The sequence below is a fragment of the Pleurodeles waltl genome, chromosome 6 (assembly GCF_031143425.1).
Source record: "Pleurodeles waltl isolate 20211129_DDA chromosome 6, aPleWal1.hap1.20221129, whole genome shotgun sequence".
Lineage (NCBI taxonomy): Eukaryota > Metazoa > Chordata > Amphibia > Caudata > Salamandridae > Pleurodeles > Pleurodeles waltl.
In genome coordinates this window covers 604,447,599-604,473,427 of record NC_090445.1, presented here as the reverse complement: position 1 = coordinate 604,473,427, position 25,829 = coordinate 604,447,599, and the positions used below count along the sequence as shown (strand labels likewise).

Below are 25,829 nucleotides of genomic sequence, written 5' to 3'. Positions count from 1 at the left end.
CATGAACAGGCAATGCTAGTCACATGGCTTGACCCTTCTGGAATAGCACAGACAAACAATAGAAGAAACATTTTAATTAGTGTTTTCAGCAAAACGTTAGTTGTCTGCATGGAATGTTACCCACTCCCTTATGTTTTTTGAGCCACAAGATATTAGCAAATAATTGCCATTCCACTCTCTTTTTCGCTCACCTGGTTCCCGCACATGGTGATGTTGAGCAGACGATGGAACTTCATCCCCTTTGCAGTAAAACTTGGCTCACTCATGAACGATGTGCTGGTGGCAAGAGCTGAGAAGTCATATTGTAAGTTCATACCATCCTTATACAGTGTAAAGTGGCAGTCATTGTAGCAAAGTGATTTGACCTGTTGGAGATGAAAGCCAGAAAAGGAGATTAGGGCCTGATCCTTGTAAACACCAGCCTCTTAAAATCTCATTGACCTTCAACACTGGAGTGACTCAATATTTGACAGGGAACACAGTGTAGACTGTGTGGGAGTTTAGGAAAAAGAGAGATTTCTTCAAAGGTCTTGACTTAAAACAGAAACAAGTCATTAAACACAAACACTAATCATTAATTCTTTCCAGCAAAACTACTAAACACCTTAAATACATAAACAATATACAAACGTTAACTCCCATCACATGTAGTATGTCATAGAAAAGGTCCACTCCAAAAAAAACCTACACATCACAGCCCCAAGTTGCAGCTACATATCAATTCACCACTAATTAAAAGCACTGGTTTAAATAGTATGTGTGCAAACTCTCACTACAATAAAGCATTTTGAAACAAAGCTAAGAGATGATATTATGTTACATGACTTTCTTAAACAAAGAAGTTGGAAATTTGGCTTTTATGCAGGATGACCCTGTTTTTTTGTCTTTTTGCTGAACCCTATTTTGCTGGCCGTAGAAACTCTGTGCCCTTTACCCTTGCTATCTAGTGGGAAAGCACCTTGTTATCCTCCTTTCAACATGGTAGTTTATTTATGTTACATACTACTCCCCAGTATGTGGTACTAAGTGTAACCCGGGCCTATAAATTAAATACTACCCGTGGACTGCATCACTCATTGTACCATGCACTGCAGTGGCACTGTAAAACATGTCTTCAGGCCTTCTATTATAGTCTGGCTGTGTATAATGCTTATAAGCAGGGTGCATAGAATATAAAAGTAGGGCATGAACAAGTTTAATACTAAACGTGTCCTTACATTGAATAGCGCCTCAAAGCTATTTTCAATATGGCAAGGGTGACTGTTTTATAGGAAAACACTGGGACGCAATATTAAATACTAATAAAGTACTAGAAAAAGACTAGCTAGAAAGATAAGTACACATCTATTTTTAATAGTTATTAAAAATCCAATTTAATAGTGAAGTCGAATTTTCTTCAAAATATTACGGAAAAGTAACATTTTTAGAAAGTTACCTTTTCCCTGTCTGATGTTGCTGGAGGCTAATCTGCATTGTTATTCTACCACTTCTTGCAGCCAGCAATTAGCATTTGATTGGATGTGAATAGATGTGCCTTCCAGGCGCAAACAATAGGCTGACTTTAATGGACAGAAATGATGCTCCCGAAACTGATGGAATATGCAGGGCGCGGCTGCGAGGAACCTTTATGGCATTAAAGTTCCAAATCCTGCTTGACAGGTCTGCTGGGGTTTTTTAATATGGCACTTGGGATCCACTTCAGAGACCTCATCATCACAGCCAAATGTTAGTGGACACTTGGGAAGGACTCTTCTTTTGCCCCTCCCATCAAGACAGACCTCAATCACAGTGGGCCTCTTTGTGAAATGACAGGGTCAAAACCTCTTTGACAGGTCTGCTGAATTTACATATAGCATTTGGGGTGCATTTCAAAGGAGGGAAACTGTGTGTCAAAACACTTTGGGCCTGATTACAACTTTGGAGGAGGTGTTGATCCGTCCCAAAAGTGACGGATATACCACCAGCCGTATTACGAGTCAATTATATCCTATGGAACTCGTAATACGGCTGGTGGTATATCCGTCACATTTGGGACGGATTAACACCTCCTCCAAAGTTGTAATCAGGCCCTTTGTCTGGTTGCCTGAAACTCAGCTTTGTTCTACTAGACTTCTGTCTCTGAGGGTCTGTCTCTTACTGGATTTTAGTGGTAGATATGGGAGGGCACTAGAATAATCATGGCACACCCCCACACAGACCCACAGCTCTCAGAGCCCAAGTTTAGCATGGCAGAAGACTTCTGCCATCTTAAAAATGATCAAAGTCAGATGGTCAACCCTGGGAAGCATTACCCCATTGATTAGAGCTCCCACAGGGGTCATTCCTATCCACTACCTTGTGCCAAGCATAAATGTGGCATCTCAAGGATCCCACTTCAGAACAGTGTGGAAGATCAGAAGAGGACTGCACTTGTTGTCTGAGACCTAAGAAAAGTCCTAAAGGGCTGTACCTGCTCTCTCAGGACAAAGACGTGGACGTTAAGGGTCATATGGCTGACCTCCTTCCAGCAACTGCCTAGCTGATCAATGGCAACTGGAGCTGGACTGGACTCTATCCGACACCTCTGATATACTAAGTGAGGTCCAGGGAGCTTTAAAAGTGTACTCTAGCGGTGGATTAGGGCTTAAAGGACTAAAGTCATAAGGGAAAATATTTGACCAGGACTAATTTAGTTAAGTTTGCCCCATCCATGCTCCGCCATGGTCAACATCAAACTGCGCCTAGGTCCTGGCCATGATCATTGACTACCTTTGGCACTTTGTGCTTCTTGCCATTACTCCTACTTAAAAAATGTTAAAAATCATATCACTGCTTGCCCTTATTGGATTTTTGTCAATTTGGTGTGATTTAATAAATTTTACTCTATTGTTTTAATTCATTTTGGATTTTTATTGTTTTGAATTTCAACTTTGTTATTGTTTTTAGTTTGCAGGTATATTTCACGCATTGTCTCTAAGTTGTGGGGCATATTTATACTCTTTTTGCGCCGAATGTGCGTCAAACATTTTGATGCACATTCGGTACAAACCGTGCACCATATTTAAACTTTGACGCCCAAGCCAGCGGCCGTCAAAATTCCTCTGTGTGCGTCATTTTTTGGGATGCGGGAAACTGCCTTGCGTTAATGACATGCAAGGTAGGCGTTCCGGCCCAAAAAATGACTTTAAGGCCTGTGGGCCTTATTTATACTCCTGCGTCATTTTGATGCACAGGAGGGGGCGGGCCTTAAAAAACGGCGCACAGCCTGATGTGCGCTGTATTTTAACGCCTGGGTGAGGGCAAGCATTAAGGGACCTGTGGACTTAGTTCCATGGTCTCTGACCATGGAAGGAGTCCCGAGGTGCCCTTCCCTGCCCCCAGAGGCACCCCCTGCCACCCTTGCCCACCCCTGGAGGACACCTATGGATGGGGGGACCCATTCCAGTTAAGTACAGGTAAGTTGAGGTAAGTATTTTTTAAAACATTTTTAAAGTGGCATGGGGGGCCTAATTTGGGCCACCCTACATGCCGTGCCCAATGACCATGTCCAGGGGACATAGGTCCCCTGGGCATGGCCATTGGGCAAGGGGGCATGACTCCTGTCTTTGCTAAGACAGGAGTCATTTCAATGAGGATTGTGCGTCAAAAAATGGCGCAAGTCCGGTTTGAGGCATGATTTTTGCCTCAAACCTGACCTGCACCATTTTTTGACACACAACCCCATTTCCCCCTATGCCGGGGACCTGGTTTGAGTCTCTTTTTTTTACTCTGACCAGTCCGCAGCACCGGCTAACGTCATTCCTTAAATAAGACGCCTGCATGGCACGTAGGAATGGCGTTAGCCGGCGGTAAAATGTTTAACACAAACCAGCGCCGGCGCTGGTTTGCATCAAAAAGCATAAATATGGGCCTAAGTCTTTCTGCTCTGTGCCATAGCTACCAGGGGGTTGAATGCAGGTCAATTTAATAACTTTAAGGATTCACCCTGAAAAGGATCATAATTATTTCTTGAAGTGGGCACTTACCATTCTCAACTAATAATCCAATTGTTACAAAATAAACCTCTAAAATATGTTCTAAACCCCAGATAGATTTTAACCTGTTGAGGCATCACAGTGTCATACATTTGAACTGATGTGAAGCAAGAACAAAATTATGAAAGATTTGAGGTGGCAAACATGCCAAATTCAGTTCCCTCAGTTGTGACATGTATTTCTTTGTATCAATCATAGTGGTGCACAAAGCAACTACATTGGTTTAAGTCTGAAACATCTTGGATGTGCCTTTGTACAATTCCCAATACTTCACCCACTTTCAGTTGTTTTGCATGCACTCTGCTGGTTTTTATACAGTAATATTGGTTTGAGGAATCAATATGTTGGTTAATGCATAAATTAATCATTGGTACACCGATCAAGCACATTGGCTTACAGAAGAAACATACAGTGTGTGAACTTTAAACACAACATACAGATTTATATTTCCAACTTACCAGTTTATATCAATAGCACACTGATGTGTTAATGCATTGTTATATGCAGAGTAAACACTGGTGCGCATAATCCAATGGTATGCTCACACAATGAAGTGGTCTGTAGCCATACATATTTGCTCTCATAATGAACTGGTTTACATTATTGTGGTTTGAATCTATACCTTCCTTTGCCTGCCTGTGCAACACTGGTCCAGACATGTAACATATTATTTGAGATGCATAATATATTGGTTTGCTCTCATATTAGGTTGCATACAAAGGAAGGTAATTCACATACATATAACACCACTTTGCAGGAGTAACACATGGGTGCAAATGTTTAATGTATTTGTTCATTGTACAACTTATAAATGGCCACACTTGTTATGTACTGGTTTAAGTATGTAATATAGGTTCAAATGTGCAAACTGTTAGTTTCAAAGCATCATATGCTGGCTAGCATTCATAGTGTACTGATCGCCATGTATAGCTACATGGGCTGAATACATAATACATTATTTCACTCTTGTACTGATTTGTAAGTGTAATATTTTAGTTGTATAGTACACACTATTCGTTTGAAAGTGTTACATGTTGGTTTGTAATCATGATGTACTTGTCCACATGCATAAGCTGCTGTTCTGGAAGAATACCACACAGATTTGCATGTAAATTGTATACACAAATGTATGGCTTAGATGCATTTTATATTGGTTCATTCTTGTGATGTACTGATTTATCCGTATAATGTATTGATTTAGATGTACAACTCATCAGTATTAAAGAATTATATGCTGATCTGCACAGGCGATTCTTACATACCCTGCTGGTTTGCTTCTTTACTATACTGATTTGTATGCACAAATTACCGGTAAACATGTATATTTGTATGGTCTCCCTGAACAAGATGTTCTAAACATAATCTATTGATTTGAGTGCACTATATACAGTACAAACAGTTTGTATACCCATTGCATATTATTTGTTTGGCACCCAGTCACCCTGGTTAATGAGCAGCGATCACCTTGGTTTGAATGGGTTTTACAATTAACCCTGTGCTTCATGCATTGGTTTGCTCGCACTACACCATGGGTTGACTCAATAGATTTGAGGGTTCGGAGACAATGGCAAGGGCAACAAGGTGTCTGGAAGCTGAATTCATTTCCCGTGTCATTCATGGGAACCATGCAACTGTTCATGTCAACCAGTATTTTATGTACAGAAATCTGTTTAATAAACATGCAAACCAGCAGGCCATATTTTATGAACCAGTACATCATGTGTGTAAATCAGAAACAAATGCTTTCGAACAAATGTGTTGTGTATTTTAACCAATATATTATACATACAAACCAGTACATTACAGGAATGAAGCAATCTGTTATGCATGTGGACCCTGCAATTATGTTTGTCAACCAGTACAACATGCATCAAATCAATGTGGTATTCATTCAAACCAGTACATTATGCAGGTGAACCAGAGCATCAAGTGTGTAAAGGAGCATTCAATGCTTTAAAACAATAGGTTGAACATTACAACAAATGTATTACACATACAAATCAGTATATTACAGAAGTGAACTAATACATTATGGCCCTCATTACGAGTCTAGCGGTCTTAAGACCGCCAGACTCATGGTGGCGGTCGGAATGGTGCAGTCGTGGCGGTCCGACTGCCACATTACGACCGTGGCAGAGCTGTCACAGTCCAACAGCCGACACCACCAGGTTGCCATCAGTCAACAGCCTGGTGGTCTCGGCTGTTGTAATTCACCAGGGTAGCACTGCATGCAGCGTCGCCCGGGGATTACCGCTCCCCAATCCGCTAGCCTTTTCATGGTGGTTGGACCGCCATGGAAAGGCTGGCAGAATGGTGGTGTTGGGGGCATGGGCAGTGCAGGGGCCCCCATGGACAGCACTGTCGCGATTTCCACTGCCCGAATTACAATTCTTTGAAGACAATAGGTTGCATATTTCAAGTAAGTCTTACACATACACACACACAAACCCGGTACAATAGAGAGTGAGCCTATATAACATGTATGTGAACCAGCGCATTAACATCTGCACCCAGTGTTACTCTTGAAAAGCAGTATCATATGCATGTGAATCAGTATGCTTTGCATACAACTACTACAGTATGAGACCAAACCAATGTATTATGCATCTCAACCAATACTTTATGCACCTGGATTAGTGTGTTATGCATGCAGAGCAGCAGGGTGTGCATACAGACCACAATGTTATTTATGCACAACCACACCATTGTGTTATACACGCCATTGTGTACACACGGGTATTTATTGTGCATACACCAATCCACTAAATAACACAGCAGTGTTGCATTGCTATATACTGGTATGATGGGAACATAAACCAATATGTTGTGTTTAAAACCTACTCACTTTCAAATGTATGCTTTCTTACGTAAACCAGTGTGTTTTATTGGTGTTCCATTAGTTTCGCTTTGGATTAACCTGCATATTGATTGCTCAAATAAATGGCACTGTATATGAACCCGTATAACGCATGCAAACCGATACAATTTATTTGAACCAGTGATGTATGCACAGAGACACATCCAATATGTTTCATATTTAAACCACTGTAGTTCCACAATTTGATCGCTACGCTCTTGTGCCCACCACCAAGGGGCCTACCTGTGGAACTTTTCAGTGTTCAAATAAGCTTCTGATCTTCCCCTTTATTTATGTCTATGTAAAGAATTCCAGCCTATAGGACACTATCCTGAAATTCCTATTTGTTCCAGATCCATGCCAGACTTTGTGGAAGACATTCTGCTTTTCATTTTAAAACTCCAGTACCTTGAATTCTCTGCTCTCTGCTTTGTCTACACACCTACAGGCCATGAATGGATGGAGGAATTCAGTACATCTGTGAGTGGCAGGCGCTAGTGTGCTCACCCCTGAGGCATGTGATCATAGTGAGCTCTTTGAAGCCTTGGTTGCCTTCAATCCAGTGTTGGTCATGTAGCAGTGTTCCTATTTGAGTGACCGCCTATTTCTCGAGTTCCTGAGCTTTTGTTAACCCTTAGCATTATCCTTGCTCCTTGAACTAGCACTGCCTGCAGTGCTACCTTGATTTCTGATTCCCAAGCCAGCACTTGTTTAATACATTCTTGGACATTTTGCCTTTCTGTAGTAACCTTTTTTTAGAAGTTCCTGCCTTTCTTTGCCTTTGCCTTCATTCCAGTTTCTAGTTTGCTACCTTCTTTTTCCTATTGATTTAGCTTCCAGTTCCCTAGTGTGGTTGCCTCTGCCTTGTGTTCCAGTTGTTTTCCTTACTTTCCTGTTAAGCACTCCTCCTCTCCAGCCACTTGTCTATTACGGCTGCACATTTTAGTTCTCCTCCCTTGTTGTTAATGATTTGCGTGGATTCATTAGCACAGCTGACAAACTTGGTGGTGTTTCTTGTCTACTGTGAGTCCTGTTTTTACTTTTATAACATTAACATAGGTATTGGATTCATGGAAACTGCCTTTGCATTCAGATCCTATAAGTGGGATTTTTGCGGTGAGTATTTGTAATAGCAATACTTGTTGCAGAACTTACTGAGCTTCAGTCTTTACGCGTGGAGCTCCCTTTATAGTTAATGTTATTGTGTGTGTGTCTTGCATGTGCTAGGTGTTGGCTTTTTAGAATGCAGAATTGTCTCTTTAGGGCCCGTTCTGTCTGAACTTTGACCTGCCTAGTGCAGAGCAGACCCCATTGTATGCCTTTTCTCCACTAACTCCCTATGTGATCTTAATACCCAAAATTCTACTTACATTGTCTACTCCACTACTAGTCTTTGCCAGAGTCTCTGGCATGTAGTTGCTAAGTGAACCACTACGACCGATATAAACTAATATGTGTCACATATGATGTAATTGAATTTAGTGCTTCATACTTTTTCCAAAGATATATAATGAGTTTCCCATGAAAAATTATTCTACCCACCACGTCAGGGATTCAGTGAGCAAAACACTTATATAACATGCTTTAGGGGTCTTCATGGTGGGTAAATCTCACTACAAATATTTTTCAAACATCACAAGTAAATTGGCTCCTCTGGATACAGTACCTCATTGACGGCAGTTCCAGGGCCACATGGAATGCATGCCTGTTGTCCGAAGGGTTGATGAGCTTTGAGGTAAGTCTTTGGTGGGCAGGGATGGCAAGTGCTGGACACTCGTTCAATGTAGTTCCCAGGAGGGCAGGAAGAGCACAATAAGTTGGTCTCTGAGGACTCCAGGGCACAGGGCTGGCAACTGGAGGCCACCCCGTCCATTGCATTGGTAACTTTGATGGAGTAGATCCGTGCCAAGTCATTGCTGTATTTACGTGACTGCAACAAAAAGAAGGCAACTGTACACATGCAACATTACACACTGTCTAATTATAATATCACACCACCCATCAAATTACCCTTATGGCTGCACTGTAAGCATCCTTGTCACAATGCAACTGTAATTTTATTCATGGGATGAGCCAACTCGATAATCTGTTACTAGTTGCTTACGGCCCTTTGAATTTAAAACTTCACAACCAGACCTAGCACTAGCAAACATGAGCATCATGTAGTCTCCTGTTTGGAAGAACACTGGTCAGAGGAGCATTCTACCATGCAACTGTGGCTATGTTCCATGCTTGGACTGAGAGGGGTTTGTGCTTGGTTTGAGCTGTGTGCCTGCTCAAGTTTAATGAGTTTGTTGGTGGTTCCCTCCCAATAAAGATGTACTTCATTAGACTTACTTTATTTGACATCCTGCCTTGTTCCATCCATCCTTGTTTCTGTGAATCAATTGTGGACATTCTGTCGTGAACTGTGGCTATGTTCCATGCTTGGTTTGGGCTGTGTGTGTTCTAACTTACCCAGCTGGCTGTCAATCACTCCCTGTACAGATGTACCTCAATAAACATATTGTATTTGGCATCCTGCTTCGTTTCACATCACTTTCTAGCCACAAAGTGTTAGAATGACTCTTGGGACAGTCTACAGTGTGAAAATGTACCATAGTGTCTTCGTAGTTTCACAACTGCCATGTGGTGTTATTTAATGTGTATAAAGAAAACGTGATGGGTAGAGTGCTAGCATTAATCTTAACCAGTGGTAATTACTTTTGCCTGCTTCCGCTCCATCATATTTTCTCATAGAGCCCTGGCAGTGATCAGACTATGAGCCTGATTTGGAGTATGGTGGTCCTTTTCGCAGTGCGTTTCGCAGTACCTCTGCGTTATCGTCAGTCCAACTGGCCGATCTGGATGGTGTCAGTCGGACTGCCACAAGACCATCAACACGCCAACTCCTGTCCCACCGCGGTGGTGGCAGTCGCAAGAGCTGTGAAAAATGGAAGCGGTACCAGCAATGGCACTGCCGTCCATGTTCCGACCTGTTTTTCTACCCCCTTTTAAATGGCAGGGACACTGGCAGGGACACTGCCATGAAAAGGTCAGGGGAAAGAAAGGAAGGGGCCAATGGGGACCCCAGGACGCAATTGCCCAAATTATTGCCATTGCACGGGCCCCCCTGCCAGCACAGTCGGTGTGTGCTGTCTGCAATGCACGACATGGAGCATGGCAACAGTGTGCCCGACTTGCCGTATGAGCAGTCAGTGCAGTCAGTGCAGCTGATATTAGTGTCAGCACGCTCTGACAGCCGGAGCATATGTCGGCTGCACTGACTGCGCCGCTGACCCCGCCAACCCAGCGGGATGACGTGATGTGGCGGTCAGGAGGCTGCTGGCTTGGCAGCGCCCTCCAGATTGCACCCGCAGTGGTCTGGTGGTCCGGCTGCCAGACTCATAATCGAACCCTAAATCAGCCTTGGTCATCCTCCAATAAGAGCAGTCCAGCCCAAAGCTCTAGCCCACACTCCTCTGCCCAGGAACATGAGCTATGCCAAATTAATTTCTGCCTTTTGTCGGGCCTCATCAGTGAGGTGTGACTGGCTTCTAAAGCACACTGAGGTATGAGACTGACCAATCTTTGCTTTTTAGCCCACATAGCTTTGAAAGAAAGCTGGTACATGTGGATTAGAGGTGTTTGGACAAAATATTGAGTTCACAATATTGGGAGACAGAAAGACCGGGAAAACATTATTGAGATACAAAAATATTGTGATGTAAACATATTGTCAAGAATATAATTTTTTAGGTAAGTAATATTGTTTTTAAGATATTGTTGTTTTCAATATCCTTTTCAGTAATATAGTTGTAAAGATGTATTTTTTAAATTATTTTAATGTGTTTTAGTTCATGTATTATTTTATGTGTTACTATTGTTTGTATAATTCTTAATATTAAAAAAAAATAGTTTATAATTTCAAATGATTTAGAATTTTTAATTTATAATAGTAAATTACAGTGTTGTAGCAGGTTGTTGGACTTGAAGGGGATAGGGTGGGAAGTTAAATAAATAATAATTAATTATTATCTAATTAATATTTTTAATTATGTAATTGATAACTATGAAAATTATGTAATACTGATTTATTTTAGGTGTGGCTTGTTAGATTTGTAGGGTCATAAGATGGGAAGTTATTTAAGTATTAGTTAATTTACAATTAAATTAATTGATTAGTAATGTGAGTTGTGTAAAACTTGTATATTTTAGTTATATTTCAGGTCCAGGCTGCTGAGTCTATTGGGGTATAGGGTGAGAAGTTAAGTAATCATTATTTAAAAAATAATTATTAATTGTAATTATTTAATTATCAATTAGGTAAATTGTGCGATACTTCATCTAGTTATATTTTGGGTGTGGGCTGCTACATTTTTAGAGGTACAGGGTGGAAAGTGAATTAATTAAAAGACAAGTATTTATTAATTGCAAATTAATTATTTAATTGATTAATTATGTAAATTGTTAAATTTTTAATGAATATATATTTTTCCACGGTAGTTAAGAAAGATTATAATAAGAGTAGTATACTAATTCCACATTAATAGGGTTATTCATATATGTAATGTGTTTGAAGTGAAGTACGTTTTCTACTGTGTACAGTTTGGAGTGGGAATAGTGGGACTCTAGCTACACACCCCTCCGAAGTCCAACACTTTACCTACTGTTGCACAGACTGAAGTGGGTATAGTAAATCCTGCCCCTCCTAAGTTCAATGCTTTCCCTGCTCCTGCACAGACTGGAGTGAGAATAGTAAAATCTTACCCCACCGAAGTCCAACACATTCCCTACTGTTGTGATGACTGGAGTAAGAATAGTAAATGCAACCCCTCAAAAGTCTGACGCTTTCTCTACTGTTAGTTAGACTGGTGTGTGAATAATAGAGGCAACCCCTCCAAAGACCAAAACTTTCCCTACTGTTGCACAGACTGGAGTGGCAATAGTAAATTTAACCCCTCCAAAATCCAACACTTTACCTACTGTTGCGCTATTTGGAGTGGGAATAGTAAATGTAACACTTCAACAATCCAACACTTTCTCTAGGTTTGGGCTGTGTGGAATGGGCATAGCAAATGTAACCTCTCCAAAGTCCAACGCGTTCCCTACCTTTGCACTGAATGGAGTAGGAATAGTAATTGTAAGCTTCCCATGCCTAATGTTTTCTCTAGTGTTGCTGAGACTGGAGTGGGAATAATAAATGTAACCCCTCCGAAGTCAAACACTTTCCCTACTGTTGCTTAGACTGTAGTGGGAATAGTAAATGAAACCCCTCCGAACCCCTATGTTTTCCCTTCTGTGGCACAGAGTGGAGTAGGAATAGTAAATTTAGGCCCGCCAAAGTCCTACACTTTCTCTAATGTTGCACACACTGGAGTGAGAATAGTGTATCTAATATTCCCAGACACCAATAGTTTCCTAATATTGGTTGGTACTATTTGTTTATTTTTCTAATTTCATATTATTTATTTATATATTTTTTATGTTTATTCTATTTCTGTAAATGTGTTTTTGGTTATTAAATCAAAGAATGAAAAAGCATGTTCGCAGGAAAGGAGACTGGCAGGATGCACAGAAGAAAGAAGAAATTGGGAGGCGGAATGAAAAGTGGGAGTAGGAACATAAACAGTAATAGTAGAATAGAGATGTTCGGGTGCACAGCCATGAATTCATTTGAAAATGATGCAAGAAAATGAAAATGACTAGGAGTACTGAATGGAAGCCAATACTAAGAGACAAGAGAACAGAGCTCAGAAGCCCTGGAACGGAGGCCGAAGAGCAGACAATCAAATGGAAATGGGTATGCGAGTAGTCAGCGACACCAACACAGAGGGAGAAACAGTATACAAAACTAGAATAATATGTGCAGAATTTCAGAAGCAACAAAAGTAAGAAACAATGGGGATTTGACAACAAATATGGGTAATACTGACAGGATAAATGGTCGAGTGAATATGCTTAGAAAAAGAAAGAGGACTCAGAGATACTGTCAAGAGCATGAGCTATAGAGGAAGAGCATTAGGAGCAAACACAAGTGACATTGGGAGAGCACAGGAATGTGGGGAAGGCACTGGAAAGAATGATCTGGTGTGGTTGGACTTAAGTGCAGACTGTGGGAGGGCATCAAAGTCTGGGAATAAGTCAATTGTGATGTATTGTACTGAAGTTGCCCTTATACCAGGCCTCATAATGCTGGTGAGATGTACAAGTACTATAAGATGATAGTACACTTCTTTATATGTTGGGATTGGTTTGAAAGGTGTGTGTGTTCAGTGTGGCCCCATGCACAAAGTGTTTTGGCTTTGGAGTTGTGTGTGTGGACTAGGGTGGTAGACTTATTGTGTCACAAGGAGCTGCATTTCAGCATGGGGTAGAACAAACAGGGTTAAAGTTATTGAAACATCAATGTTGTGTAAAGTTAGAAGAGTGTGGTTTCAAGTTGTAGCCAATGTGTGATGTGCCTTGGATGATGAGCAGTGGGTTGCTGTTATATGTCGCTGCAAACGTAGCTTTACTTAACCATGGAGTGTTGCGAGGCACAGTGAGAGATAATTTTGCATGTGCTGCTGCTCACCATCGCCATGTGGGAATTTGGAACTGCTTCTTGGAATGGATAAGGTCTTAAGTCACCTGCTGGGAAAAAGGCTGGTATTTTCTGCCTTACAGAATTACAGGTGATCTTCGATGTTTGTTGTCTTCCCAGAGTGACAAATCAGGGGGTTCCATGGATTTATGGACTTCATCTAGAATAAGATTGTCAGTAGTGGTACTATGAGTATCTATGAAGTTTCACTTCAATGAACGATGGTGTTACCTCAGGGAATGATCCCCACCAAAGGCTGCACTATGGGCACTTGGTCTTGCGTCTGCAGTCAGGAAGGCCCTCATGTTTGGGGTGTGCTGACAGTGCTGCTCTTGCTTCACCAGTCAGAGTTGGCTTTTCCAAAGTAGCTTGTGTGTTCTGCATACAGTGCATCGTGCAAGGCTAATGAATTGGCGTGGGAGAGTTGGAGCATGGAGGACTGTGGACATCGATTGGAGGAAACGAATTATGTTAAAGATAGATTGATCTTTTCAAGCCTGCCATGCTCATGAAAAATTCAGCGTGACTAGCCTTAAATCCATTCCAATCCAAGACGGTTACCTTTCCAGCCTATCAACCTTTTCCCTGTGATGTAATTACCAGCTTAGATCACAAGAAAAGCTTGGTTAAAGAACGTCGTGTTCAAAGCTTGCATTTCCCTATTATTCGTTGTGCATTAATTCCTGTACAATTCATCATCTTTAAACTACAACTACCAATACTGCAGAAGAGTTTTTTTTCTCTTTGTGGATTTTTTCTCCCAACTGGAGCACTCCTAAAAAAACACTTGACTTTATTTATTTATGTATCAAGTGGAGGTGACACCTTTGGTTGGGGTGATAGAGCTTAAATGTCATAATCTGTGGTTCTGGCAAGTAGAGTGGACTCAAGTAGCATTGTAAATGTTAAAACAGTGTCCTCTATGTTAGTCTGCAAAATAACAGCTGGATGCTGAGGAACACAAGCAGTCCAGGAGTAGAGTAAGTTCAATAAAGGAGTCATGACTTCAGTGGTATCTGAATCAGTGAAGCTGTCATTACACTCGCTTTCATCGCTGTTAGAATCTTTCCAAGGTAGCTGGCGATCAGTGGTAACATGTTCCACCTCCTTTCTTATATTTGTCTGAGAAACATCCGTGGCAATAGGAAAAGGGCCGTAAAGAATTTCTTATTTGTGTGGCTCTTCAAATTCTTCTTTTTGTCCCTTTCAGGTGACAAGCATGATGCCCAGGCTTAGGATGCCATATCTGATATTTTTTATATTAAGGCTGGGATGCAAGGCTTAAAATTTCTTCCAGTCAACATTTGTTTTCTGAGTGAAGTCCATTGCTTTTGATATCTTGGCTCCCTTATAGTTTTTTGGCCATTTGTAGGCTCAGTTGTGCAAGTTGGTATCTGATGAGACCGGCTATGATTGGTTTGGAGGGTGACACTGGGGTATTCCTGATGCGCCCTCTGAAACTCCTGTAATGGTGTGAAGTTCACTTTTATGAGCGCTGGGAAAAAGGTTTTAGGAAGCCCAATGTATGCAAGCCCTCTTCGTCACTGGGGAAACCTTAAAGTTGTATATTGTTTTAGCGTTTTCTATGCTCAAGATTTATTTTTGCATATTCCACAGGTTATTACTCATATCGGGAGAGCGTAGGATTGGCCCTTCTAGCACATCTATCATTTTGCTGGTATCAACTATTTTCTTTCTGACAGTAATCAATTATGCTTTAAACGATTTGAGTTGAGAATTAATTTCTGCTGTCACTCTCTAAACCGCTGCCATTGATACCTTTATCAATGTAAGTTCTAACCTTATAGGTCCCAGGATTGCATTAGTCTGAATTGTCTTCTTTTCTTGTCAAGGTTTCTTGTTGCACACAGCTTCAAAAAAGAGGAGCTGTCTAAAGTTTTCGACGCAGTCACTTGAAAACAATAAAGGGGCATGCTGATCAGCTCTCTGAGTTAGGTTAAAATACATGGGATTCGTAGCTTGCATTGACGTCAGGGAGAACAAATAATAAGAATTCCATTGAGAAATAAACTGAGAAGTTGTTATGCCAAGGAAATCCACGTGATGGCACCAGTGCATTATATTTAGAGACGGTCGAAGTCAGCGTGCGTAGCATGTCCAGCAGGAGGCGTGTGAGGTAGAAACCATATCCAAACCCTCGTGATTTCGGTCCCAAAGCAAGTTGGTCACAACAAAATCATCAGGTGGCCCTTCTCGCTAGCGAGGCCACGGGATCACAAACACCCCTCAAAACCGACAGTCGCTGCAGTAATCTCCTGGCCTGTCCTGCCCCCATGTCAGTAACTGTAATTTTCTTCGGGAGGTGAAGTGACATTACAGCAGTGTTGGGCGCGGCTTGCCGAGGCGTGCGTAATGTGCAACATCAGCCCCCGCGTCTAATCGGCCAGGAGGGTGTGGACGGAGCCTCAAGTCAAGAGAAGATGCCTCGATGATGGCGCTCCGCCTCATCCCGCCTCCTGTTGCTGCGCCAAGCTGAACATTAAGGCAGGTATCTGCTCCGCCTTGGGGCACTCGGGGTGCATCGGCCGAAGGCCCCCTCAAATACACTGACTCCCCTCCTTGCCGCCAAATGAGTGTGACAGTCTGAGGTGTAGTCACTGGACGGGAGCAATCCAGTTGCCCCCAATGCCGCCTGCTTCTTCGTGCTGTGGCTCTGCTACCCCCCCACCCCCCCCAGTGGCAGTAGAGCATTCTGAAGGGATCCTATGTACCTAGGAACTCTAGTCACAAACCTATGGAAAATGTAATTCCCTAAAAGGGCCAGATAGAAATATATGGACAACCTTGCCAGTGGCAAAGAAGCAACCTCCTGCAAGGTTCAGCTTCTCAAGCATCTAGATAATTTATGGAAGATGAAAACTCTATACCTGCTAGACAACTAAGTCACAGTCTTCGATTTAGTTGGCGCACAAACACGAATACTTTCTGGCAAGTAAACTGAAGCATTTATATATCTGCCTGTTATACTGAAACATGGAGTTAACCATGCTGATGTTTTTGTAAACTGCACTAAATTGCCATATCCTCGGCGTGAAAGGGACATTGCTGTTCACCTTGTGCTTAATACATAAAAAAAAGCTACTTGAATTGCCTCAAGCTCATGTTATGGGAGCCGATCTTTGGAATGCCTTGGTGATGACCTTGTCATCAGTGGGAGCTGCCCTTTGGACTCCTCAGGTGAAGTTTATATCATGTCATATAAAGCTACTATGTATAATGCCTGGGTAAGGGTATGCCAGTAGTATGGGCAGCTGTCTTATAGAGCGCCCGGGTGACAGAAATACCATATCATAGGAGGCAGATCTTTGGGAAGCATGAGTGAACGTCTTACCGTGTCATGTGTGGATGCCCTTTGGAAGGCCCACCCGAAGGTTGTTGTGGCATTCTGCTCAATTCTATATGTGTATGACTGTTTTCCCTTTGAACCACTCCAGGTTTCAATGACTGTTTTTTTCATGTCATTTTTGCCCTGAAAGAAAACAAGAGGAGAAAAAAATAATGAATTTGGTTCTTCTTTCCACACTTATCCACCTTTTATTTAAAATACACATTCTACAGTTGTGCGTCATTGGTTATATCCATTAAGGACAATGTACGGGACTTAGGAAAAAGGTCCACTTAGCTTGAGAAATATTACATTTCTGAGGATGTTGGCTAATGAATATAGCCAATCCCCCTGCACCAACAAGATGGGCTAGAAGTGGCATGTCTCCCCTACCTATATTAATTTCTTATAAAAACAAGATAGCAATTGAGATGTTCAGTTTTGACCACAATAATCTGACTTACATGGGCCAAAAGGATGAATAAAAACCATCAACACTGCAATATAGAATCTTAACACACAGGGTTGCAGATAGGCAGCAGATAGCACACGCCCCTTTTGCCCTTTTGAACATCCTATTTTTTAATTTCCCTGTCCACAATCAAAGTAACAACTATTTTCTTTACAATTATATATATGTGTGTTTGCGTTGAGGGATGAGACGAGAGCCTATAATAATCTTTGGAAGCCTTCACGTTAGTGTCACAGAAAACAAAGTTATTTTTGTACCAATCTGCAAGATTTTGAGAGAATAAAAAGGTTCGCCATATTTAGTCATTCACTCTGCTCTTCATCAACTGGTTAAAGTAAAATAAACACAGGAAATGAAAGGGTGACAAAAAATCTGAATAATATTCAGGGACACCACAGAATGGGGTGAACTCTGTCATAAAAAGCATTCGCAAAGGCAATAGGTCAGGCCTTAGGCAGTTGGTACGACAGTTACATTTTTATTTTGTTGTTGTAAGTATGCGTGACTAAAATGAAAAGAATAAATAACACCAGCTAAACATGGCATCTATATCCCTCCAATAATTAAAAAAACATATAATCTCTATTTATAATTTTACTAGAACAACACAGGTGTTTTTTTAGCTCTAATGCACGTGTTATGTAAATATGATTCCTGTCGGTGCAAAGATAGGTCATTATTGGCTTTGAATACTTATAACGAGAAAACACAGGTTAATTAAATAAAATAAAAAAGGTAAACAATGGAAAGGAAAAACATACTACATCCTGATGCAGAAACAATGTAATTATACTCTCAGAAGTATGCTCACAACTTTCGCGGAGCATTAGCAGGGAAGGCCAGCATCTGTACTGCACAGCCCTGCATCAGAGGAAAGACACCAGAACTTGTGTTTCTTCTTAGTGTGACTTGTCAACTCCACTGCCTGGAAGAAAGAGGTGTGACTAAGCCTTATGAAGAGCACTTCCCAAGTTGGTAGTCTATGCAGGGATTTCAGCCTGATGTTCTCAATTCAAGATGAAGTTGAGTATTATCCTGTAATGTCAGCTCCTTTTTGAATCATAACATGTAAACGAGGCATTAACGAGTGATGGATGTATCACAAGGCATTTGCTCACTTATTTTTCATCTCATTCTTTGCAAATTTGCTTGTATTTATGTCCCTGATTGTTGCTCCTTCCAGTAAGATTTCCCTTTGGATTTTCATCAGTAAAGATCTTGCTTGGCTCTTTTTCGTTCCCTGATGACAGAGTTTGGCTCCTTTTTTATCTTCTGCGTAAATCATCTATCCAGAAGGGTTGTTGCCATTGTGGCTTTTTCTTCCAAAACAATACCATCTTAAGGCAACACATGACACCTTTCGACATTTACAATTAAGTGCAGAGTGGCACTGTGGCCACTGGGAAGAATCACCCTTTCCTCATGAAATTAAGAAGACTAGCATACTGAACTTTACAGCATCCAGTTCTTAACAGATTGCAAAGCCAACAGCTCCTCAGATTTGCTCACACTATGAATCTTTCAAATGACCTATCAAAAGAGCTGCGAGAGCTAAGCATCTGAAAATTCGACTTCAAGGCAGACCTTAGTATTAAGGTCAACAGATATCCTAGCATATTGTTATAAGTGCCCCGCTGTTTTCTGGGACCCTGTAAAGTTAAGCATTTTGCTTTTTAACCAGCACAGTTCGATCAAGATCAAGTAAAAGTGGGTTACAGATTGGTTATCCTACTAATTCTGCTTTGACCTGGGCAACTCCCCTAGTTAATGACTATGGATGCCTGTTTAAAGACTTATGATACCCATTTACGTACATTTCAGAAGAAGTTTGAACATCATGATTTGGAGTATTCTGCTGAGGAAACATTGTAAGATATTTAGCAAGGCAGAATAGATGTATGGCCTTCTGTGACCCTATTTTGTCACTTAGCAGCTGAACCTACTTGGGTTGAAACATTCCAAATGACTCTTTTTTTAATAAGGTATGAAAGAAGATATTAAGGGCAAATCGGTTTGTTTGCAGTGTTTTACTTCACATTCTGAATCATCGATTACATGAAAGACAGAAGGAAAGAAGGAAGTCACAAGGAAGTTATACAAGGAAGTTATTTGAACTTTACCAGAGTTTCTTCATTTGGTTGACGTAATTTTCCATTGAGCCCGCTGCCTCAGTAAGAACCTAGATAACTAGGGGCAACTATGCACCCTGTGAAGCAGAATGAAAAGGAACGCTGGCAGAAGGTTGGCTTATGTCTATATTACGGTAATCTAGGGCATAAGATTCAGACTTGTCCTGAACGACTTCTGAAAAGTTTAGGAAAAGTCCACTCACCTTCTGAGAGGGAGAAGAGCACAGGAGTGCATTGGCTTCCATATATTTGATCTTCTCTTTGAATAAGAACAGACATTTGTTTGCACTGCCAATTACTTCGAGAATGGAAGAGGAGAAAGGTAGTAAAAATTAAGGGTCTGGAATGTTCACTGAGCTCTACTGAGCCACCAAGAATATTATTCCTTAGGGCTGGATATCATTGAGGCGTAGACCACACTGGCATTTCTGTGGTTGCGAGGATCTGAAACTCTGCTCTGTGGCTTGCATGGAGCTTCAGAATGGAAGGGCAGAGGCTGGACTCCAAGCCTGCAGAGGAAATATGTCAGAACTAGGATTTATCTTTGTCTGCCTTGTCAATGCTACAAGTTGGAAAAAAGAAGCACAGAAAAGCCTTTCTAAGGTAGTTGATTGTTCAGGGATTGCCGCTTAAGGTTCCCAATTAAACTAAAGTTGTGTCTTTTCGTGCGATCTTAGTTCATCTTTAAACTATACATAAGGGAGAATTCATGAGTGACGAAAGCATTGCAACACATTTGCTCCCTTATTGTGTGTTGTGTTCAATGGCCATTTGCTTCTGATTTTGACCTGGATTTTAATTCTGGAGAAAACACACCTTTTCTTTTCCCTTCCATGATGTAAGGGAGACCTTGGTGCCTTCAGCATCTTTATTATTCTTAATATGGATCTACATGGTTGCCAAAGAGGTTTTTGCCCTTGTACCTTTTTCCTCATAACAAGGACAGTGTTATGGAGACCCCTGGCACCTTTCTCGTGGAGTATTATGTGCAGGGTGGCACCGTGGTTACTGGGAGGAGTTGCCTTTCCGAGGGCCTTCCTGACAGATTTTCACAGCATCCAGTCCCTTACACGTGCCTGACTACAAGGATCAGATAACCAGGTAAGATTTACAAAGCGTGTGATGCGCTAGTGCCCTGCTTCTAACTTTAAAAAAACACACATTTCTTCTCCATAACTGCCATCTAGGCCACAATGATTAGAGCATTGGAAATCAATGACTGTATTTTTTCAAAATCCCAATGCACTACCTTGAATAGTGTAATGTTCAACTGTTATTTAGCACTATCCAGGTTTGCCTCGGTAATCGACAGAGACTGGGGGTTATTCTAACTTTGGAGGAGGTGTTAATCCGTCCCAAAAGTGACGGAAAAGTGACGGATTTACCACCAGCCGTATTAAGAGTCCATTATATCCTATGGAACTCGTAATACGGCTGGTGGTATATCCGTCACTTTACCGTCACTTTTGGGACAGATTAACACTCCTCCAAAGTTAGAATAACCCCCACAGTCTCAGTTTCCTGGTTAACACGATCCTACAAATAAAAAGTCTACCTATGTCAAACAGTTGGGTCGGTGAGTTTAGATCAAATCTGAACATTGTGCATCAATGCCATCAAAGGAGGCAAACTGATTGCTAGACGGACTAATAACACATTTGACATTTTACACTTAAGCCACTTAGCAATTAATTGCCTGTTTTCCCCTTCAATTATTCACCAGTGCCATATGAATGTGGTCACTGTCCTCCCAAATCACCAATAAGAGAGCAATGCAAGAGAGTTAGAGGGGAGAAAGTGACAGAAATATAGTGTGTATGTGACAAGGTTTATAACTTTGTAACTTCCTCCTGTTTAGGCTTCTCTATTTGAGCATTAAAGGCTGTCCATTCCTGCATCTCTCAGTCTACCAGGTGAATACTCATCAGCAGCAAATGGATTCCTGATAAGATCTAGACTCTGCCAGAGGCTAATATTCAGGATACCCATTGGCTGAAAGACCACTGCCTCAGCATCAGGAAGAGTACAAAGGGCAGAATCAGGGTATACGCACCATCATGAAGTAGAGCTCACAGTTTACGGTGCAGATGGTCTCGAACACAAAGGTGACGCGGCCTACTTCTTTATTCTCCAAGTCCTGCGTCACGGACAGAGGGGGGCTGTGAAAGCAAAGACAATGTCAGAACCATTCCTGGGAGAGTGGGTTGTGTCTGGGCCACTGAAATGCCCGCCTCTTCTCATCAAATACAAAAGGAGCTTCCAGTGACACAGAGTAGAAAAATAATTAAAATAAATTGTATTATATCTTTCGAAGGCAAACTTTTAAAATGTGGATAGAAAAAGTGAAATGGAAGGACAGAAGCAACAATACGATATATAGTGACTCCTGCAGGTTGATTGTACTGGTAAATTTCGACCCCTAGACTATAGAGGACAGATTATCAAAGGAAAAAATATCAAAAGGTAAGTGCATATAGGGGAGTATAGATTTCCTATGCCTAACTCCACATCTGCATGTCTTGAAAATGTATGTACTGCATAGGTACCAATATGTGGAGTTAGTAATAGAACATCTAGACTTACTTACCTGTCGATATTTTGTCCATGATAGTCTATCCCATTGATATTCTGGGATCGATATTCAGAGTGCAACACCTGCAGGGATATTCTGAGATCAGCTAGATCATATAGAATGGTAAGTCTCACACTCAGACCCCCATTCTGAGCAGTTTGGAATGAGATAAATATGTGGTAATGTGGTAACTAAACACTGAACAAATTCTACTGATTTAGCATACTATCATATTGCTACAGCATGTACGTTTATCCCACTTTGATGACATCATAAGAGGTGACATCATTTGAACTTTGAGGTCGATGGCTATCCGTGTAAATTTTTTTTTTAATAAGCAATCTTTATTGAAAATTCGAGGATCCAAGGACTTGGAGCTAACAATTCACAGAACAGCAATCTGACTGGTTAAATCACAGCGGTCACAAAGGGGGCCAGAGGGTTTCAAAGAAGCAACCTAGTGATAGCTGTGGCTGTCGTTGGGTATTAACACTAAAGGGCACCCGAGGCTTGAGGTGTAATCCTTGAATCTTTGGCTAGTGGTTACTATTCGTGATCGCACCTGAATCCAGGGACCGTCAATGTCAGCACTATGAAGTCACTATCGGAGACACCAGCCACAGTGTAAATGAAGTCACCAGCGACCTCCCATCCTAGAAGACAATAAAAAAAAAGCGTTGTCAAGTTAAATAAAAGGTGGTCTGCATACTGAAAGAAAATCTAAAACGGAAAGCATTCAAAACAACTAGTCCGCTATAAAGAAAGAATATTTCTGAAGTTCTCAAACTGAAGAAGTCCACATTTGGGCACTCAATCATCATTCTAATTATTCTCATGGCTAAGAAAGGCCCGACGGTCATTTTTAGCTACATGGAAAAGCTAGAACTCACTATAATGTTTTTCCAACATAAAACACGTCATAAGCTTAATAGAAAGTATGTCGCAAGCTTCCCAAACACATCAATCAGTTTTGCTAGTAACGTCTTCTCTGGTACTCCTGTACATCATAAGCTGCGTTAGGATCACAAGGGGTAAACAACACGTGCCATTCTGACCATTAGTTAATGGACGATTGCTCATCTGTTGTAAATGTCTACCAGACAATGACTACTGCACCTACTGCTCAGGGCAGGCTTTAGGGTAGTGCGACTGGTGTGGCGGCACTGGGAGCTGACCTGGGGAGGAGGGCACTGACCTTGGACGGGGGGTGAGGGAGGGCTGAGTTTAGCAATAACTTATGATTTAAAAACGGCTGCTGCAGAGTTCCTTGTGTGTCCAGCTTTCAGGCAGCAATACAAAATGTCACAATAACACTTGTGATTAATGTTCCTGCTCGAGAGAGAGAGGCCAGAGTTTTGTCTAGTGGCAGTCTTGAATCAACATAAAGTAGCATAGAGGGTTAATATGCCTGCTGCAAAGGGCGGCGTACAGTGCAAATCACAGATCCGTATTTTATGTGGATAACTCAGTGGATTAGCAAAGCCAGCCAATACCAGTGCTTTAAAACAAATGAAATGTATGTGACAGAGGGGGTATGGAGAGATGAGGGGCTTTTGTGCCCGATGGTAGTGAGGGAATCCGATGAGGATGTTATAGGGGGGAGTGCCGAAACAGACTGTCGCACAGGGTGCCACTAACGCTATGCCCAGCCCTGCCACTGCTAGCTGTGCATGGTGCTGAACACAGCAGGACTGTGACCTTCCAAAGTTTTAGGAGAAATTTGTAATTTGAGACTCAACACAGCATCATCACATATGCCTAGATTTGTTATATTTGTTACTCTCTCGAAAGTAGGGGAGGGATCCTGAGATTGTACAAGCCAGTCTCCATTCTGTTCAATTAAGGAGGACCTGCGTTTCCGTGGTATTTAATTGCGTACACCAATCTTCCATACAGGATTGTTTGCAGTTTAGCTGGTTTATATAGCACTAATGTGTCACCTTGAAATCACTTCAGAGCTTTGCGAGACAATGTAAGCAAACAGAAATGCCGAAACAAAGCATATTCAGATAGGCACATGAGGTTATGAAGGGGTGCGTACTAAGTGGTGCAAAGCAGGAGGTGTGTCTCTCGCCCCCTTATGGACCCTGAGACTCTTATGTTGATCCTCTAAGCAGCAATGGAGAAGCAACACATTCAGATGAGGGTGAGTTCCTGCCTGAGCCTTGCCAGAGTGTTGATATCAAGTGTATTTTACCTTCAGAAGAATGCCCAGTGATCGAAAAAAATTTAATACCAGGGGAAAGTGGTAAATTACACACATTGTGAAATCCAGGAAAGGCTGCCCTTGGGGACCATCAAGGTGAAAGAAGTTAATTTGCAAGAAAGAGGGAAGGTTGGATAGGCTGGAACTAGTGAATAAGAAGGGAAGCTTTCAAAGCATTTGGTAGTAATGGAGCCAGAAGGGGTTATAGTATAGTAGTCCCCTATCTACAACAGATGGTCTCTTATATTACATGCTGTCGACAAGTCATAATGGACAAGCAGTGCAGCTTATCCCTTGCATACTCTGCAAAATGTAAACATGCATTCATATCAAGAGTGACATTTTTGGATGGTGCTATGATGGAAAGAGGGCAGGCCATTCAACAGCAACATTCAGGAAAGGATGGAGCTGCTCATTTGCACAGGAACATAGACTTTATGTCATTATAAGCTAAATGTCAACATGAATTGTGAGAGCTTTTTACCTTTTCTACTCACAGTGTCACACTGCCCTCATTATAAAATGGATTACTATGGATAGTTCTAAAATTAGACGATATCAAGGAATTTAAAAAAATATAGTTTGAAAATGGCTTTTATTCCAATGGGTGAGCTGCCTTGACAGGGGCGTAGCAGTAAATTAGTATCTCCTTTAGACCAGTGGTTCCCATCCTTTTGACTTCTGTGGACCCCTACTCAATCATTATTAGTATCCGGAGACCCCTCTACTGAGTCATTACTGAAAGCTGGGACCAAATCTGTTAATATTATTTAATTTTCTAAGCAGTCGCGGACCCCCTGAGGAGGCTTCACTGACCCCCAGGGATCCCCGGACCACAGGTTGGGAACCACTGCTTTAGACTAAGAACATACTCACCACTGTCTCTTTTGGAGAGAGACACTGGTTTCAGAGAGAAAAGTTAGTGCATATGTTGTGACTGCTGGAGAATACATACCAGTTATTCCTTTGTACTCCATATTGACTGAATTGAAGACATTGGTCTGCATGTTGGTCGGGAGAGTGTTCCACCATTTATACTCATATCCAAGGGCAGGTTCGGTTCCGGCAGGGCACTTGATGCAAACTGTGAAATAACAAGCTGAGTTACTGAAAAAGTCTTTTATGAGACAAGTCAAGGATGTGTTTAATTCTAGAGATTAGCATTACATTAGCAGCATTTTTTAAACAAATCATACAATTAGAAAGAGACATACATGTACAAATCTCGGAAATAGCAAACTGACATTTCATATTCCCTAGGAAGAAAATTAGGTTGGCTAATATATACCTCTTCTTGAATTGTGTTAAATATTTTAGAGTAAAACTATTTTTCTGATTTTTATATAAAAATAAAATGTACTAAAAATTATTAATAGTGATGTATAGTAATAACTAAACGTAATTTAATTATATTTAAATACATATTAAACGTACATTATTTTTTTAATTAAAAAAAGTTATCAACATAGTTTCAAATAAAATAATAAATATGTTTTATTTTGAGATATTTTGTAACAATAAAAATAAATGCAATTATATTTTTAAATAGTTTATCTATTTTAATTGCATTTAAAAATATTTTCTATGGGGGATTCTCCATTATTTTCTTTGGGAAAGTGTTGCAGTATCACTAGTTGGCAGCCTGTGCTGCTGGACTTACCCCAGCTTT

General features: G+C 41.2%; 1 protein-coding gene and 1 long non-coding RNA gene across 2 annotated transcripts in view; one reads left to right on the top strand and one right to left on the bottom strand.

The window, feature by feature from the left end:
* The window catches only part of ELAPOR1 (endosome-lysosome associated apoptosis and autophagy regulator 1), a 344,279-nt gene that overhangs the window by 71,955 nt on the left and 246,495 nt on the right, over positions 1-25,829 (bottom strand). The window contains exons 10-15 of the mRNA XM_069238875.1: positions 25,116-25,244; positions 22,517-22,607; positions 21,436-21,541; positions 16,788-16,925; positions 8,537-8,800; positions 192-365 (exon numbers count right to left, since the gene is read on the bottom strand). Of these exons, the coding sequence (XP_069094976.1) occupies positions 192-365; positions 8,537-8,800; positions 16,788-16,925; positions 21,436-21,541; positions 22,517-22,607; positions 25,116-25,244 (902 nt within the window). The remainder of the gene's footprint in view (positions 1-191; positions 366-8,536; positions 8,801-16,787; positions 16,926-21,435; positions 21,542-22,516; positions 22,608-25,115; positions 25,245-25,829) is intronic.
* The window catches only part of LOC138300041 (uncharacterized), a 195,289-nt gene that overhangs the window by 116,776 nt on the left and 52,684 nt on the right, over positions 1-25,829 (top strand). The gene's annotated exons all lie outside the window — the stretch shown is intronic.